This window comes from Pistacia vera, unplaced genomic scaffold, assembly GCF_008641045.1.
Source record: "Pistacia vera cultivar Batoury unplaced genomic scaffold, PisVer_v2 Contig45, whole genome shotgun sequence".
Lineage (NCBI taxonomy): Eukaryota > Viridiplantae > Streptophyta > Magnoliopsida > Sapindales > Anacardiaceae > Pistacia > Pistacia vera.
Window position 1 is genome coordinate 341,248 of NW_022196279.1, and position 17,510 is coordinate 358,757.

Consider the following 17,510-nt stretch of genomic DNA (forward strand, 5'->3'; position numbering starts at 1 on the left):
GTGGACTCTTCCTCAACACTCTCTCTCTCTTCCTTCTCTCTTCTACACACCACTCATCAAAGTCTTTCGTCTTTCCTTTTTCGAATTTCTCTCTTTTTATTTTTTTTGTTTTCGTTTTTCTCTCTCTTAGGGTTTCGCTTTCGTCCGTACAGCTTCTAGGGTTTACTACTTGACAGTCGCTTGCTCTCTCGACAGTGTTGTCTTTGCAACTGAGATTACCATCGATTTCATTTCACGCCATGGCGGCCGAGAAGCTTCGAGATTTGAGCCAGCCGATTGACGTCGCCTTGCTCGACGCCACGGTTGCGGCCTTCTACGGCACCGGATCTAAGGAAGAAGTGAGCATTCGTTTTCTCCGCTTTGGTTTCTGTTTCGGTTTGTTTCCCGAGAAAGTTAGGGAATAATTGGTGGTTTGTGCGGAATGTTTTGGGTGTAGTGGAGGATGTGTGGTGTTCTGACGAAGTTGCGGAATAGAAGGGTAATTTGCATTTGTTGGAATTGTTTAGTGTGGTTTAGTTTAGGGTTAATTGTGAGGGGTTCTGAAGGAGGAGTGAGCTATTTTATTCTTTTGTTTTCCTTAGCATTGTCTCTCTCTTTTTCTTGAGAAAGTTACTGAAAATGAGCGGAAAATTGGTGTCTGCTGGAGTTGCTTGGGTGATGTTTGCGGAAAGTTTAATTGTAAGGGGAAGTTTGCGTGTTTTTCTGGTTTTTATTGTTCTTAACTGTTAAGTATTTGTTTGCTTTTAGAATTGCTTGGAGAGGGGATTATTGGAATTGTTTATTGTTTTTGGGGTTTTATGGGTTTATGCATTTAGTGTAATTTAGTTGTTCTCTTATTGATTTCCTTTTGTTGTCCAGAAAGTGAGTGAAAATGAGGGCATATTACGTTTGACTATTGGGGTTTAGAGCACATTCCCTCTTAATGGCAGCACATAGTTTGATTATTATTATAATAATTCAGGGGTAATTTAGAAAGTGAGAGAAAGGGGCAGATTTGAAGCTCTTTCTCAAGTGTTTTTCATGTGACAACTGAGATTTTTAATTCTCTAGGCTCCAAATTTTGGACGAAGTGAGCTACCAATTTTATGGTTATACGCACAAGACTTTTACTTATAAGGCTGACTTTTATGCGTGTTTACCCCTCTTCCTTCAGGTTGTTTTTGTGACAACTGAGATTTTTAATTCTCTCACACTAGTTCCAATAGGTTCCAAAATTTTGGACGAAGTGAGCTTCCCATTTTTATGGTTCAATACGCACAAGACTTTTACTCAAAGGCTGACTTTTATGTCAGTGTTTTCCCCCTCCCCTCAAAGGTTACGGAAAATGATCGAGATAAACTCTCAATGTCTTAACTGTTTTTTGAATAATGGTTTTTTTTGGGTTTAATGTGTTTAACTTTAGTGGGGTTTTGTATGACTGCTGTTTTTTTGTTGTCTATTGGTTGGAAATAGGAGGACATTTGAAGGTTTTGGTCTTTTTGTTAAATTGAAAATGTAGTTTGTGGTTTAGTGTCTGTTAAGTCTTCTGATAAGTTTTTCAGCATTTCTACCCTTTTTTTTTTGGTTTATATGAGAATTTGTGATTCCTGCATGTTTATGTGGTTCTGACATATTCTTTTTGAACCTTATGTTTTTAATTAAGAAGTTAACATTTTCATCTCTTCCTTTTTATTGTAAAATGATCAAGCCAGGGTTAGTTCTAACACACTTGTCTTTTGAATGATAAATCCTGTTTTTGGATGGAACCCCCCAGGCACGGATATCTTTTTATGATGTTTTTGATATCTTTGTTTACCAACTAAGGATTTTCTGATTCATTTTTTTACTAACATTTTTGCTAGTTATTACAATTGTATCTTAATCAAATGTAAAACCTGAGAAATGAAGAATTAATGTTTACCATAAAAAGGTTCTTTTGTCGGAATATTCTAGCATTTAGGTTTCTAACTTTGTTAGCTATCTACTGTGTTCTTAGAAATAGGTTGCCTCATTGTCTTAGGAACTTCAGAATTATAGGCACATAATTTTCTTGGTTATCATGCATTTCGTTTATCTCACCTTGTTTATTTGCCATTTATATTGGTGATATAGAGAACAGCTGCAGATCAGATCTTGCGGGACTTGCAAAACAATCCTGACATGTGGCTCCAAGTTGTGCACATTCTACAGAATACAAAAAACCTGAACACCAAGTTTTTTGCTTTGCAGGTTAGTGGCAACATCTCTACGTATTGAAATCTATGCTTATACACCAGTATATATTTTGGTAGCAAGTACATTTTAAATAGCTGTTTTAGTTATCTATAATAAACACATGGTTTTAATTTGAGGTAGGTGGTGCAAGGGTGCCTAAAATTTATTAGACATCAGGGTGGCAAGCTGAATTAACCCTTTTTTTGGGGAAAATTACTAGTATCTATGCTCACAACTGTAGGTGGTTGTATTTTCACTTTGAGAGCCTTATGTCATATGGGATAAATGGTTCCTCTTGCTAATGACGAAATTACTTCCAGCCATGAATTGGCTGCAGCTACCTGGTTTTTATAGATGTGTTATTTTCAGTTCTCCAAAAATTGTTGGAATCAGCAAACTTGTAGTGAATCTTTTATTGTGCCAGCAATTTTGGTTAAGTGGGTGTTTCTTTTGGAACTCTTTGCTGAGTGTTGGGTTGGCTTTGATGGTGTAGAGTACCTAATTATGTAGCAATATGTAGTCAAAATTGAATATCCAAAAGCCTCCTGGGAAATTTGACTTTGTTATCGAGAATCAACAGATATGCTGAGTGACATAACAGATTGCCTTACACCTGGTATACACAGATGTATTACATAATTTCAAATCAAGATTATGTAATACTATATTTGAGGTGTTGGTTTTGAGGAGCTTTCTCATTATCTGTGCTTTTACAATATACAGGTTCTTGAAGGAGTTATTAAATATAGATGGAATGCATTGCCTGCTGAACAGCGTGATGGAATGAAGAATTACATTTCTGAAGTCATTGTACAGGTATACATTTTAGAGAAATATCTCCATTGGGGTTGGCTGACGGTATATGTAAGTATCTTGAAATGTTATTTGCCCTTGACATTTCTTTATTTCTGAATGTAGCTTTCAAGTAATGAGGGATCTTTTCGATTAGAACGGCTGTATGTCAACAAACTAAATATCATATTGGTTCAGGTAATCCCAGTTTGATTCTACGAATTCCTGAAACTTGTTCCAATGACATTTCACATGTGTGCTTTTTTTATTAATTGCTATTGAGGATGCTGTTTTTTCCTTTATCTTTTTCTGTTATTATTTATAAAGAATGGTCCTTCAACATGAATTTGTGTTGTTTATCTGATCAAAATATTTGTCTAATGAATTTGCAGATTTTGAAGCATGAGTGGCCGGCTAGATGGCGAAGCTTTATCCCAGATCTTGTTGCCGCTGCCAAAACCAGTGAAACAATATGTGAGAATTGCATGGCAATATTAAAGGTATGCTCTTGTCACTCCTTAATAATCTAATGTTCTGGCATATTTGAGTAACACAATTTTTTTTTGTGTCAGCTTCTAAGTGAAGAAGTATTTGATTTTTCAAGAGGGGAAATGACTCAGCAGAAGATCAAAGAGCTCAAACAATCGTTGAACAGGCAAGTCTGTTGATGTATTTGGAATCCTTATGGTTGTTTCTAGTGATATACTACTTTTGGTTGCTTCCTTATTGCTTCTATGGGTCTAATTTGCTTTTTAAATTGATACAAGGACATTTTTTTAATAAAAAATGATTCAAGGACATCTGTATTTATATGATGCTGAGGTCAGGAAGGTACAGTACATTGCATTGTTCATAACTACATTACTGCTAGGATTTTTGCACGGGAAAATCTGTTACAAACGTCAAGTTTTTATTAATGTTGCGTCCTTAGTTTTCAAAAGAATCAACAGAAGTAATGTAGTTGTGCCTTATATTGAGATAATAATCATCTGTAGTTTCAGTGGTATTTTCTAGGTGCATTTCTTATTCCTCAAAGGTCAGACATTGAATTATATGTATTATTTTTCCTTCTTAAATCCTGAAATAAAAGAAATCATTATTGATGGAATTGTTCTATTTGTTGGATAATGACTATTGATAGCTTGCTTGTTTTTGCTTAATTTAGAAGAGTCTTAACTGACTGAAGCGGTTAAAATGAAGTTTGTTTTGATAAATTTAATTATTTATCGTTCTTATTGTAATTGTTAGCAGAACTTATATTTTGGCTATCTTGATTTGACATGTTGGCCTCCTGGCATTTGGAAACTTCAATTATTCAAGTTGTTTTTTTTTTTTTGTGATGTTAGTTCTTTTTTTCTGGTTTATGTTTGTTCAATGCCATGATTTTTTTTTGTTCATTGCAGTGAGTTTCAGCTCATTCATGAGTTATGCTTGTATGTCTTATCGGCATCTCAGAGAACTGAGCTTATACGAGCAACACTGTCCACTTTGCACGCATTCCTTTCTTGGATTCCCTTGGGCTATATTTTTGAATCCCCATTAGTATGTATTTCTTCTGTTGTTGTGATTTTGTCCACAATCTGAATTATCAAAGATTCACATTCTTTTTTCTGTATGTGCCTTGTAGCTCGAAACACTCCTGAAATTTTTTCCACTGCCATCGTATAGGAATCTCACTCTACAGTGTTTAACAGAGGTGCCTTTGTTTTTCTTCTATGAAATTCTTTTTCGATTGTATTTTGGTAAATCATATTTGTCTATGTACTAAGTTTTTTGGATATTGTTTATTTTCTGATATTTGCAGATTGCAGCCCTCAATTTTGGTGACTTCTATAATGTGCAGTATGTTAACATGTATAACGTATTCATGGTTCAGTTACAGGTGTGTTAGTACATAGTTCCTTAATATGCTTTAGATGTGCTATCGTTCATGGTTATTACTTATTCTGTGAAATTTTTATCTATATCTTGTAACTGTAACATTTTTTTATCACCTTTCTTAGACCATTCTCCCGCCAACTACAAACATCCCTGAGGCTTATGCGCATGGTTCTAGTGAGGAACAGGTGAGTGCTCTCATTACTTATAGTTTCATATGGGCTTAAAGCATGATATGTATTTTTAACTTTTTTATACTGAATTATTTATACTTTATGATGTTTTTACAGGCATTTATCCAGAATCTGGCACTCTTTTTTACGTCATTTTACAAGGCAAGCCTCTTTTTGGTCCCAATGAACAATAGAATGATATGGGATGATTTAGATTGATAATTTTTTTTTTTTTTTTTGGGTACCTTGGCAACTCTTTTTTCTGGTAGGTTTGCATAAATTGATGTGTCTGATAATTGAATATAAATTGGAATTACCCTGTATTGGATTGTGAAGGGCAATCTGATGAAGTTTTTGGATTTGTAATTATAATCCTCAAGTGTAACAGATATTCACTGAAAGCTCTCTTGTACATCATTGATCCTTTTTAGTGGTAAATTTCTTATGAATAATATGTTTTACAGTTGCTATTGCTTCTTCTTTTTTTGTTCTTTATTTTCAGAACACAAATGACAGAATTGATTTAGAATATCGAATCCAATTTCTCTTTTTTTCTAGTATTTTTCATATATTTCGAAATTCCAATTTTTTTTGTTTTCTTATCTTGGACAGTGCATGTTCTGTTTATCTTGAACAGTGCATGTTCTGTCAATCGATATTTCATCTTTCTTTCAAATCTCTTTGGGATACTTAGGTTCTTACAAAGCCAAGGTGCAGTTAGGAGTCACTAAGTTGCTTGGCCTTGTTTTGTGAAAATGGGCGAATATGGGTTACCTTGGTCCTAAGGGGAAGTGAATGTGATATCCATATTGTATTTACCTACAGAACAACAGATGCACACATTATGCATCTTTCTTTCAGATATTTCATCTTTCTTTCAAATCTCTTTGGGATACTTAGGTTCTTACAAAGCACAAGGTGCAGTTAGGAGTCACTAAGTTGCTTGGCCTTGTTTTGTGAAAATTGGCGAACTAGGGTTACCTTGGTCCTAAGGGGAAGTGAATGTGATTATCCAAATATTGTATTTACCTACAGAACAACAGATGCACATACATTATGCATGTTCATCCTTGAGTTGGCAGTTTCATGTTCCAGTGCTAGAGTCTATTTGTATAACTGACCTTTTTCTTTTTGGTGCAGTTTCATATCGAGTGCTGGAATCCTCACAAGAAAATAAATGCATTGCTTATGGGTCTTGAATATCTAATTAATATCTCATATGTGGATGACACGGAGTTTTTAAGGTGGTCATTCGTCATTTGCCCCTGTATGTAGTATTGTTGTGTCTGAAGTTAAAATGCTGCACTTTTGCGTTCTTACTGGTTGTTTGATGAGCAGGTTTGCTTGGACTATGGAACTCTTTGGTTTTGGAGTTGTTTGATGCACCCATAATCTGGATAATCCTGCAGTAGCTGCAACATTATGGGCTTGCCGGTATGTTGGATTTTGCTTCTATGGTTTTTGTGTTTAATATTATAAGTGATTTGCTTTGTCAAGTTGGGAACTGAAGTAGTTTTCTGTGTATTGAATCACCAGATGCCTTTAATTCCACCGTGGTTGATGGTATTGGAGCACAACTAATGCAGCGAAGGCAGCTTTATGCTGTTCCAATGTCCAAATTGAGAATGTGATGATCTGTCGTATGGCTAAGCCTGAAGAAGTCTTGATAGTTGAAGATGAAATGGGACATTTTCGTGAAACCTGAAGGACAATGATGTTCTTGTTCAATATAAGGTGACAAACCTCTTGGTATAGAAGTCAATTTTGTCATATATACATGCCTATAGATATCAGTGGGTAACTTATAAGAAAATCAATCTATGAGACAACTTACTTGAAATTAATTTATCAAAAGAACTTATATGAAATCAATATATCAGAAAATGTTATGAAATCAATAATCTCTCAATCGGGTTGATCTGGTCAGTCTCTAAGTTGTCTATTTCATGAGTGCGTGTGTGATTGTAGTGACTTGACTTTTTGAATGAGAATGCTAATTGCATGATTAATCCATTTTAAATCTAAAAATAATTTCTCTTAAAATATTTTCTTTTAGAACTTTATTTTCACAAGAACTTATTTTTCAGTACTCTTTATGTGTTGTTTGTATTATCTGTTTTGCATGTTCATAGTTAGCTTTTATGGCTAATGAAAGTTCAATCTTACAGATTATGAGGGAGACGTTAATATACTTGTCACACCTTGACCATGAGGATACTGAAAAGCGTATATGTTAATTTTACTATTATTCTGTTTTCAAGAATCTTGGACTTGGCTTACGTCCATTTTTCCTTCTGCTGTTGTCCTTGTTTCTTATCTTAGACTTAGCTTCTTTCTGTTTTACTACTGTTTTTGTGTATACTGAAAAGATGAATTTGGACCATTAATAAAGGATGCCACTTTTTTTGTGGGCCTATATTCTTATGGCATCCCCTTACCATGTTTAATTTTGAATATAAATGAGATCATGATATCTTGAAACTGGATTGTGCTATTTATTTTATGATACAATGCAGATGCTAAAAAAGTTAAGTAAACAATTGAGTGGTGAAGATTGGACATGGACAATCTAAACACTTTGTGTTGGGCGATTGGATCCATATCTGGTCCATGATGGAGGAGCAGGTATCCTTTATTTCTGAAATTGCATGTCTTTAGTTAGTTGTATTTTTTTGAGCTCTGTAGAATCTCATCCTTACAACATTTCTTCTGTGCTCTTTATTTTACTTATCTAAGTTTGTGCTTTTGTTAAATCCATTCTTACTTTAGGTTTTCTCAGGTTTTCTTCATATCACCTCTAAAGATTTTTTTTTTAATGATATTGCTCTCTGGAATTTCTGAATGAGCGAGTTCTGCTGGTCTTGTGTTCACATCATGCAACTAACTAGGCTGAGTTATTAGCACATTTTAGATGCAATGGTTGCATGATTTAAGGTGCAACACTTGTTAAGTATTCTGAACATATGATTTCTTTATCAATTTTGGAGAGTCTATAATATCTTGTCATTTTTAGTCAACTTCTGTGTAAATGATGAAAGATTTCGGCCCTTTTCTATTCTGTTCTAAATTTTTGGCTCAGTTTTCCTTTCTTCAACATTCAAATGTTTAGCTATCCTAATTATGCAGTAAACTTGATGCACACTTGTTTGCTTAAAGTTTAGGTTTTATCTTTTTTGTTATTGATTGGTGGCTTAATTTACCTGATTTTATTTATCACATGTTCCTCAGAGAAATAAAATTCTCAGTAATATTGATCGTAAAAAAAGAATAGATTGGCATCATTTTTCAATGATGCATTTCCTCCAATTTGAAGCCCATCATTCAGATTTTAGGATCTTAATCTTAACATCTTTAGTATTGTAATTGGTATACTGTTGATATTTCTTACCTTTTTGGTGTGCTTTCAGGAAAATAGATTTCTAGTAATGGTCATTCGTACTTACTGAATCTATGTGAAATGACGAAAGGGAAAATAACAAAGCTGTTATGCAAGTAATATAAGTAAGTTCTTAGTATAGAATATTTGTGGAAGATGTTTTGTTGAGTTTGATATGTTCAATAAGAGTTATTATTGTGGAACGGTCTGGTCATATATAAGAAACAAAGGCTTGTAAGATAGTTGTTTTGAATCAAAGAATGATCAAGTATTGTATGGTTTCTTCCAAGACCTCTTTTAATCTTAAGAGCAAAATTTTTAGCATACTTTTGTGGTCTAGAAAATGAGAGCATAACCATTTTCAAGAGTTACTGTTTCTGTGATTTGGCAAATGAAGGCTGCTTAAGTATGTTCTTGATTACACCTTTTTCATAGAGTTCTTCACCCTTCCATATGATCCTCTTCAAGATATCCAATATTCTGAAACAAAGCTTTCGAGAAACTATTTGGGACCTGTTACTTTCTGAATTGCTTTCTGTACTAAAATGGTCTTTCCATGTAACTGTCATTGGTGGCAGAATTCCGAATCACCTATGCTACTATTTGAAAACAGTGGAGTTCTTTGTATAGTGGATTTGTGTGCAATGATCATAATTGGAGGGCACCGGAAGTACAATGATTGTTGGGGATTTGGTCTTTGTCCTATGTCTGATATTTTTCCTGTTGGTTTTGTTGCAGGTATGTTGTTGGACAGTATCCAAGATTTTTGAGAGCGCATTGGAAGTTCTTGAAAACTGTTGTGAATAAGTTATTTGAGTTCATGCACGAAACACATCCTGGAGTTCAGGTTATAATTCTGTTGTGTTATTCCTAATTTAGATTAGACGTGATATTGGCAATGAACATCACATTTTTATGTGTACCTGTATGTGATAGTAAGTTGTTTGTTCTCCAAACGGGTTTTCGAGTAAAAATAATAACATGTCTTTTTTCAAGAAATGCTAGTTATATTTGAAGATTGACTAAAGTGATATCTTGAGGTGTCTCCATAAAACTTATGACAAATCCACCAACTATGCCGATGCTTGCGAGAATAGATATACAAGTAATTGCAATGTTGGATTAAAGTGAGCTAAAGAGAGCTTAAATACTTTTGAAATTATTTGTCTAGGAACAAATAAATATATGTATATTTAAGAGCTGTTGACAATGCTATGTATTTTGTATAAAATCGTCTGTATACCATGCATGCAAATTATGTTCAAGTGTGATATTTGTGAAGTAACATGGATATTTTTAATTATAGATGATATGTTATTTCTGAAGTGACGCGGATTTTTAATTATAGGCTGATGTATTTGTCTTCTGTCTTTCTCCTCCATTGCCTATATGAATGTGTTTCATATTGCTGCTGTTAGAATTACATTTATATTGATGTGTTTCCAACCGTCATGTTACATCTCTTCCAGGATATGGCTTGTGACACATTCTTGAAAATTGTTCAGAAGTGCAAGCGGAAGTTTGTGATTGTACAGGTAACTTTTTGCCCCAAATATTTTTCTTTCTGATGTTACTATCTTTGGGTCATCATTGTGTATTGTCCAGATTTCTTTAGGTTCGGTGATTTGACTTAATATATGTATTTGCTGAGATGTTCAATCATTTTTTTTTTAAAATTCAATAGACATTTTACACATTGATGCACCTTTTCATGCTTTCAGGTTGGAGAAAATGAGCCATTTGTGTCTGAACTTCTATCAGGCCTTGCAACAACTGTCGCAGATCTTGAACCTCATCAGATCCACATATTTTATGAATCTGTATGCCTTTATGTGCCCGTATCAATAAATTCATGCATCAAATTCATATTTCATAACATTTCTTCTCCCTCCCCTTTTCTTGTTTTCAGGTTGGTCATATGATTCAAGCAGAGTCTGATACCCAGAAGAGGGAGGAATACTTGCAGAGGTTGATGGCTCTTCCAAACCAGGTTTGTTTAGGAGATGAATTGATTGGCAGTGTATTTCATACCTCTCTCAGATGCCCAAACTGAACTTTGCTGGTTATTGATGGCTTTTGTGGTGTTATGTTTTGATGCAGAAATGGGGTGAAATCCTAGCACAGGCACACCAAAGCGTGGATTTTTTGAAAGATCAAGATGTCATCAGGACTGTGCTTAATATTTTACAGGTATAACTTCTTTTAATGTTTAATTGAACAATGATTCCTACACGGGGATTATTCAATGGCTGTCTTATCAAAGCAAAGGGATTCTAATAGGAAAATAGTTCTCTGGAATTATTATTGTTATTATTGTTTTGTTTATTTAAAAATCTACAATGGTTTTTTAGGCATTTGTAATGGATCTCATCTTAATACATATACATGTATATGTATTTTTTTTTTGAAGTTTTTCTATTCAATGTGTACTGAGTCTTTTATTCCGGTACATGGACTTATAGAACAGATGTTTAAGCAAATGTTCAGATTTATTTATGGTTATACTTCTTCCTTAGGTTTGTGACTTACTTGAGTCATTGTTATTTTTGCAGACAAATACAAGTGTTGCCAGCTCTCTTGGAACGTTCTTCTTGTCGCAAATTTCTGTCATCTTTTTGGACATGCTAAATGTCTACAAGTAATTTCATCTGCATTATTATTTATAACAAGTGTTGTGGATTTCTTGTCTACTAATCTTGTTATTTACAACTTTTAATATCAGAATGTACAGCGAGCTTATATCAAGTAGCATTGCCGAAGGAGGGCCTTTTGCATCTAAGACATCATATGTGAAGCTTCTGCGGTATGACCAATAATTTGGAATTAGTTTGTGTCTTTGTTTAAGCTCATTGTTTATTGTTTTCATAATTTATTGTAAATTCTGCAGCTCTGTTAAGAGGGAGACTCTGAAACTCATTGAGACATTCTTGGACAAGGCTGAAGATCAACCACAGATTGGAAAACAGTTTGTGCCCCCAATGATGGATCCTGTCCTTGGTGACTATGCTAGGAATTTACCTGATGCTAGAGAGTCAGAAGTGTTATCCCTCTTTGCGACAATAATAAACAAGTACTCTATTTTTTTGCTTATAATGTTTTTGATTGTGACACATCTTTAATTCAGTAATGAGTTGTGGCAGTGATATTCTTAACTATCTGTTGGGTTTTTCCTATAAGGTTGAATAAAACTGATGTATTCTGTGTGGAATGAGGAGGCAGTCTTGTTTTCTGACTAATCTCTATAAAACGTTAAATTTTTTACCTCACTTTTTTCATTTTTAATGTTTTGCTTCTTATGGTGTTCTCCCTCTTGTTTGAAGGTACAAGAGTGCAATGATAGATGATGTGCCTCGTATATTTGAAGCCATTTTCCAGTGCACACTGGAGGTGAGGACATATATTTATATGATATTGACTTTGACTTAAAAAGCATTTTTTTCCACCATTTACCTATTTTGATTTAATGGTTTAGTTTTGAAAAATGTTGTACTCATATTATGTTTGTATGAGCTGCCCTTGATTTTTGATGGAAGACCAACCCTTGTTAGCAAGCTTTTTGGTCAAACGGAGATTACTTTTTTTGGAATTCACTCTCTTGTTGTTACTTACCAGAATATTCCTTTCTAAGAGATTTGATTGACATATCTGGTTGCTGTGCAGATGATAACCAAAAATTTTGAAGATTACCCGGAGCATAGACTCAAGTTCTTTTCATTGCTTCGTGCCATTGCTACTCACTGTTTTCCTGCTTTGATTCGGCTGTCAAGTCAGGTAGGTGATTAGATTTGTTTTTGGTCCTTCACTGAGCCATTTTCAAACTATTAGTGGTTGGATTCCTGATAACAGATCTTTTTATCTGTCTCTTCTCTGGGTTAAATGTTGTTAAATCATTTTCCAATGTTAACCATATTTAAGCTTTACAGATTGTTTCAATGAACTGTTATTGTTTCTAATGGTATTTATGTTCTACATCAGCAACTTAAGCTAGTAATGGATTCAATCATTTGGGCATTTCGGCACACTGAACGGAATATTGCTGAAACTGGGTTAAATCTTTTATTGGAGATGCTGAAGAACTTCCAGGTATCATTTTTATTGCCGTCTTGCATATTCTTGCTGGATTGATGAAATATTTTCCATGTGAGAGCTAAACATTTTTTGTGGTTTCAATTTTGCAGGCTTCTGAGTTCTGTAACCAATTCTACCGGACATATTTTTTGACAATCGAGCAAGAAATATTTGCTGTCTTGACAGACACATTTCATAAACCTGGGTTCAAGTTGCATGTTCTAGTGCTGCAGCACTTGTTTTGCTTGGTAATGTGTCATACATATAATGCCTTGTTTGTTGTTTTCCACAGCGAGTTGAGATTTTCAGTTGACCTTATCTTATTTTCAGGCTGAGAGTGGCTTGTTAACAGAGCCTTTGTGGGATGTTGCCACAATTTCTTATCCGTATCCGAATAATGCAATGTTTGTTCGTGAGTATACCATAAAACTTTTGGGTACTTCATTTCCCAACATGACTGCATCAGAGGTATCAAATATAAGATTCATTAGTTATTTGAATTTTTTTTTTTTAATATTTACTCGGTGGTTGTTGACTTGAAAGGACATTTCCTTATAGGTTACTCAATTTGTGAATGGATTATTTGAGTCAAGAAATGACCTTTCCACATTTAAGAATCACATACGAGACTTTCTTGTGCAGTCAAAAGAATTTTCAGCTCAGGTGACACTTGGAAGTAGTATATAACTATATATGTCTTGCGTTGTGCTTCTCAACTAGTTTGCAATATGTGCTTTACATTTTATTTGAACTATTCCTTGTATCATGAGTCTAATTTTTTATCTCTTCAACTCTTTCTACAGGACAACAAAGATTTGTATGCAGAAGAAGCTGCCGCTCAACGGGAAAGAGAGCGACAACGAATGCTTTCTATTCCAGGGCTTATTGCCCCCAACGAGATACAAGATGAAATGGTGGACTCATAGATGGCTAACTTTGCCATTGGAAATTAATTTCATCATTTTAATTTTTTTTAATCTGGGAGTTGCTCTAGGCATCTTGATTCAATTACAAGAATCAGGTGATATGAACACAGATAGGAGCATTTTTTCCCATTCTTTTATCATCCCCAGAATTTTCGGTCCCATGGAAACCGGTGAATCGTGAAGGCGCCAGTGCGCCATTCTTTTGGTTGCTGTGGGCGTGGTGCTTCTGTGTCTTTATTGGCTGGGTGTAGAGTATTTTAGAATGCTAATGTAGGGTGTTATACCGAGTCACTGTACGGGTTTTCCTGGATCCAGCTTGATATATTTGTACTCAGTCATGATGGTTGGAAAGCAGACTGTCTGTTTAGATGACTCATTTTGAAGTGTTGATTCAATCCATTAGGTGTTAATACTACACACTAACCTTGGCGAGTTTGTGCAGAAAATTCCCTTAATATTTCATATTAATAGAATGCTCTGTGTTTTTGTGTTATTCTCTTTTCCCTTCTTCACCTTTCTCTATTTCCCCATTTTCTGTTTGTAATTCGTGATATTGATCAATTTATAGTCCAAAAACTTGTTTGGAAGGAACATATTTCAGTGGTTTTTTTTCTTTTCTCTTACCCAACAACCATGGCAGAGTTGCACGCAGCTAAGGGATATTAGAATCCCAAATCTACTGAATGCTAAGTTGATAATCAAATTGTACAGGAGGTTATATAAGGATTTGCTATTTACGATAGATCTTGTATTTGATACAAAGTAATGTGACATGACATAAAATAAAAGGACAAATTAATATAAAATGTCATTTTTAATAGAAACACGATTAATATTGCTGAATGATGTATCAATAAAAGGCAATCTCGCATTATTTTGTATAAAATACTTTATGCTTCTTTTAAATTCTAAGTGTTAAAATAAACAGTTGAAGGTAATTCAAAAATATTTATTAAATTCAATCATGGATTTGTTGTTTTAGAAATCTCATAAATAAACTTAAAAGGGCAACATTTGAATCAATGTGAGTGGAGACACTAGGAAAATAAACCTGAAATAAACGGCAATATTTCTATCATTCCTATATGAAAAAAATCCTATGTTTTGCACTTTTATTACAATAAAGATTGGTTTACAACTTAATTTTACAAATTTTCTTTTATAACCCCGACGTAGTAATTCGTAATTGGTTAGTTCGCAATTGAACATGCAAAACCCATTTATGAGCTGATTAATTACGAAATGTCACGTTGAAGTTGTAAGAAAAAATTTGTAAAATTAAGTTGTAAGTGTAATATTGCCTCTCGAGGTAGGAATTTGGGCCGAGCCCAAAGGGATTAGCCCAAAAACTTGGTCCCTCCTCTAGGGCCTGAGCCTAGAATCAGTCGCAAGCCTGGGCTCGCTCATTAATTTTTAAAACCCCCAAATACATATACCTCCTGAAAATTAGCTAAAATTATCTATAATATATAAATACATAATAAATTTAGGGGTTAAATATTATTTTATAAAAAAGCCAATAGGACTGGTCCTAGGACCGGTCTGGCCCTGAGAAATCTCATGGACCCAAGACCATTCCCAATCAATTTAGACAGCGAAACCCAAAGCCGGCTGGCCCGGGCCTTGCCCACCTGTAATTGCCCCTTCTATTATTACCAAAACTATTTATGATGCCATCTTAAAGCTCATTAAAAACTGTCGAGGTTTCGGCAACATTCAAGGTCAAGTTCGTACCATACAAAAGCATCAAAGGCAACCACGATATTATAAATTATTTATCCCTTTCTCAACAAGCAGTCAACTTACTTTAGCCCTTTGACACAATATCTAACAACACTTGAAAGTTCTCCACAGAGCTTCCTTTTGGTCCAATGGCATTTATAAGATCTTCTTTTGGTTTTTTGATTCTTTCCCTCATTTTCTTCCCTTCTTNACGTGAGACCTCGAGGTGGCGGTGGTTTGATGCATGGCTGTGTGGTTGTGATGATGAAAGAAGGTTGAAAATAGAGAGAAAAGTTATGGTGGTGTGAGAGGTTTATATAGAGAAACAGTGATCAAAGGTTGAAGAAGATGAATGGCGTTGGCACATTTATTAGTTACTATTACTCACTTGCGTGTTCACAAGCACAAGAAAGAAAGTATACGATAACGCGTAGTCCGTACAACTGATAAATTTTCTAGTTAGTGGTATGAGGTTGTTGGTATCCATAAATGTTATTAACGAGTTGGGTGACATTATTTGCCCCTTTTATTATTACCAAAACTATTTATGATGCCATCTTAAAGCTCATTAAAACGGTCGAGGTTTCGGCAACATTCAAGATCAAGTCCGTATCATACAAAATTATAATAGTAATACTATATTTACAAAGAAATCTTACAAAAATCTTTAAACAAAGTGATGTGACAAAAAATGAATAGAATAGTGAATATAATGAGTTTGACTTTTTGTTTCAGTCTTCCATTTATTTTTTACCACATCACTTTGTATAGAAATCTTTATAAGATTTCTTTGTAAATACAGTATTATTGTTGAAAGTATAAAGACAACCACGATAATACAAATTATTTATCTAGAAATGAGGCCCTCGGCACCACATTACTTAAAAGCTAAAACGATAGTTCATTCACTTCTTAGTTTATTGCAACTAAAACAAAAATCATCACAAATGTTGAGACATCACCTTTCTCAACAGGCAATCAACTTACTTCTTTAGCCCTTTGACACAATATCTAACAACACTTGAAAGTTCTCCACAGAGCTTCCTTTTGGTCCAATGGCATTTATAAGATCTTCTTTTGGTTTTTTGATTCTTTCCCTCATTTTCTTCCCTTCTTCTTGCCTTAAAACCAAATCCAATCTCTTCATCAATCCATCTTTTGTGAACTTCCCATCTTCTACTTTCAGTCCGATCTCCCAAATGCTCTCTATCATCCTCCCGTTCAGCCTGTGATCCCCAAAAAGTGGCCTGCAAATCATTGGCACTCCTCCAACTATGCTCTCCAGCATTGAGTTCCACCCACAATGTGTTATGAAAACTCCAATGGCTTCATGATTCAAGATGTCTACTTGAGGAGCCCATGGCACCACAATCCCATGAGGTTTTGTTCTTTCTTTGAACCCCTGTGGTAAATCTGCCTTCAAGACGTAGCCAGGATTTAAAATCCGAATTTTTATTATGGTTACTGATATAAAAAGTAATAAACGTATATATATGACTTTCATGGTGATTTATACCTGGAATTTGTCCTGGAGTGACCATATAAACGGAACTTTACCAGCCTCCAGGGCCTCAGCTATGGCAACAACTTCAACAGGAGGCAGTTTCGCCACCATGTCGAAGCTGACGTAAGCCACAGAAGCAGCTTTCTTCTGCTCGTCCAGCCACGAAAGGCAGCTATTAATGTCAGGAACTTCAGCCGGTGGCGGCGGAGACAACAGAGTGAAGGGACCAACATTCAAAAACTTCTTGAACTTGGACTTGAGATCATTCGTAATTGTAAGGTCTAATTCTTCAAAGCTATTCAAGAAAACTGCATCAGCTTGAGGCAGCTTTCTACCCATTTGGTGAAGCATGTTTGAGAAAAGTGATTGCAGATTTCCCAAAACAACTCCTTCTGGCAAGTCACGAACTTGTACCTTTGACATTCCTGGAATAAATTTGAGTTTTTCGTCTAAACGTTCTTCAATGCCTGTATTTTCATTTAGATTTTAGAAACAGGTAAATGCAGTGACACAGGCAGGGTTTTGAAGGAACATATTTCAGTGGTTTTTTCTCTTTTCTCTTACCCAACAACCATGGCAGAGTGGTAGGCAGCTAAGGGATATTAGAATCCCAAATCTAATGAATGCCAAGTTGTTAATCCAATTGTACAGAGGGTATATAAGGATTCAGCAATACTATATTTATAAACTCTTCTTATTAATTTTTTCTTTAAAACCTAATATATTAGTTCGTAATCGGTCAGTTCGGATCTCATCTCATTAAATGTAAATTGAGTGAGCCATCACGTTAGAGTTTGTAACAGAAATAAACAGACCAATTAATATAAAAAGCCAGTTTTAATAGAAACACAATTGATTTTGTTGAATGATGTATCAAT

At 34.7% G+C, this 17,510-nt stretch overlaps 2 protein-coding genes across 3 annotated transcripts; one reads left to right on the forward strand and one right to left on the reverse strand.

The window, feature by feature from the left end:
• Positions 1–13,902, forward strand: LOC116144619 (protein EXPORTIN 1A-like). The gene is given in 38 exon segments (XM_031430062.1): positions 1–338; positions 2,092–2,208; positions 2,917–3,009; positions 3,112–3,183; positions 3,378–3,485; positions 3,558–3,640; positions 4,389–4,527; positions 4,613–4,681; positions 4,790–4,867; positions 4,989–5,051; positions 5,154–5,198; positions 6,177–6,303; positions 6,375–6,419; positions 6,422–6,470; positions 6,550–6,659; positions 6,662–6,736; positions 6,739–6,770; positions 7,205–7,260; positions 7,549–7,598; positions 7,601–7,642; positions 7,645–7,661; positions 8,444–8,471; positions 8,474–8,528; positions 9,151–9,259; positions 9,882–9,947; positions 10,134–10,232; positions 10,322–10,402; positions 10,513–10,602; positions 10,965–11,050; positions 11,135–11,215; positions 11,300–11,482; positions 11,733–11,799; positions 12,073–12,183; positions 12,388–12,495; positions 12,591–12,728; positions 12,811–12,948; positions 13,039–13,143; positions 13,284–13,902. Coding segments are annotated over 38 exon segments (3,237 nt in total). The 5' UTR covers positions 1–239; the 3' UTR covers positions 13,407–13,902.
• A 1,232-nt stretch (positions 13,903–15,134) lies between these two features.
• LOC116144649 (anthocyanidin 3-O-glucosyltransferase 7-like) lies at positions 15,135–17,148 on the reverse strand. 2 transcript variants are annotated; one of them, XM_031430108.1, is made up of 3 exons: positions 16,645–17,148; positions 16,200–16,545; positions 15,135–15,293 (listed from the first exon to the last, which is right to left on the reverse strand). In XM_031430108.1, exons 1-3 carry the CDS (start codon positions 17,053–17,055, stop codon positions 15,214–15,216), a joined length of 837 nt encoding a protein of 278 aa, XP_031285968.1. In that variant the 5' UTR covers positions 17,056–17,148; the 3' UTR covers positions 15,135–15,213. The 2 variants fall into 2 exon arrangements, with proteins under 2 accessions (XP_031285968.1, XP_031285967.1); XM_031430107.1 differs by lacking the exon at positions 15,135–15,293 and having other exon boundaries at positions 15,987–16,545; positions 16,645–17,144.
• Positions 17,149–17,510: the final 362 nt, after the last annotated feature.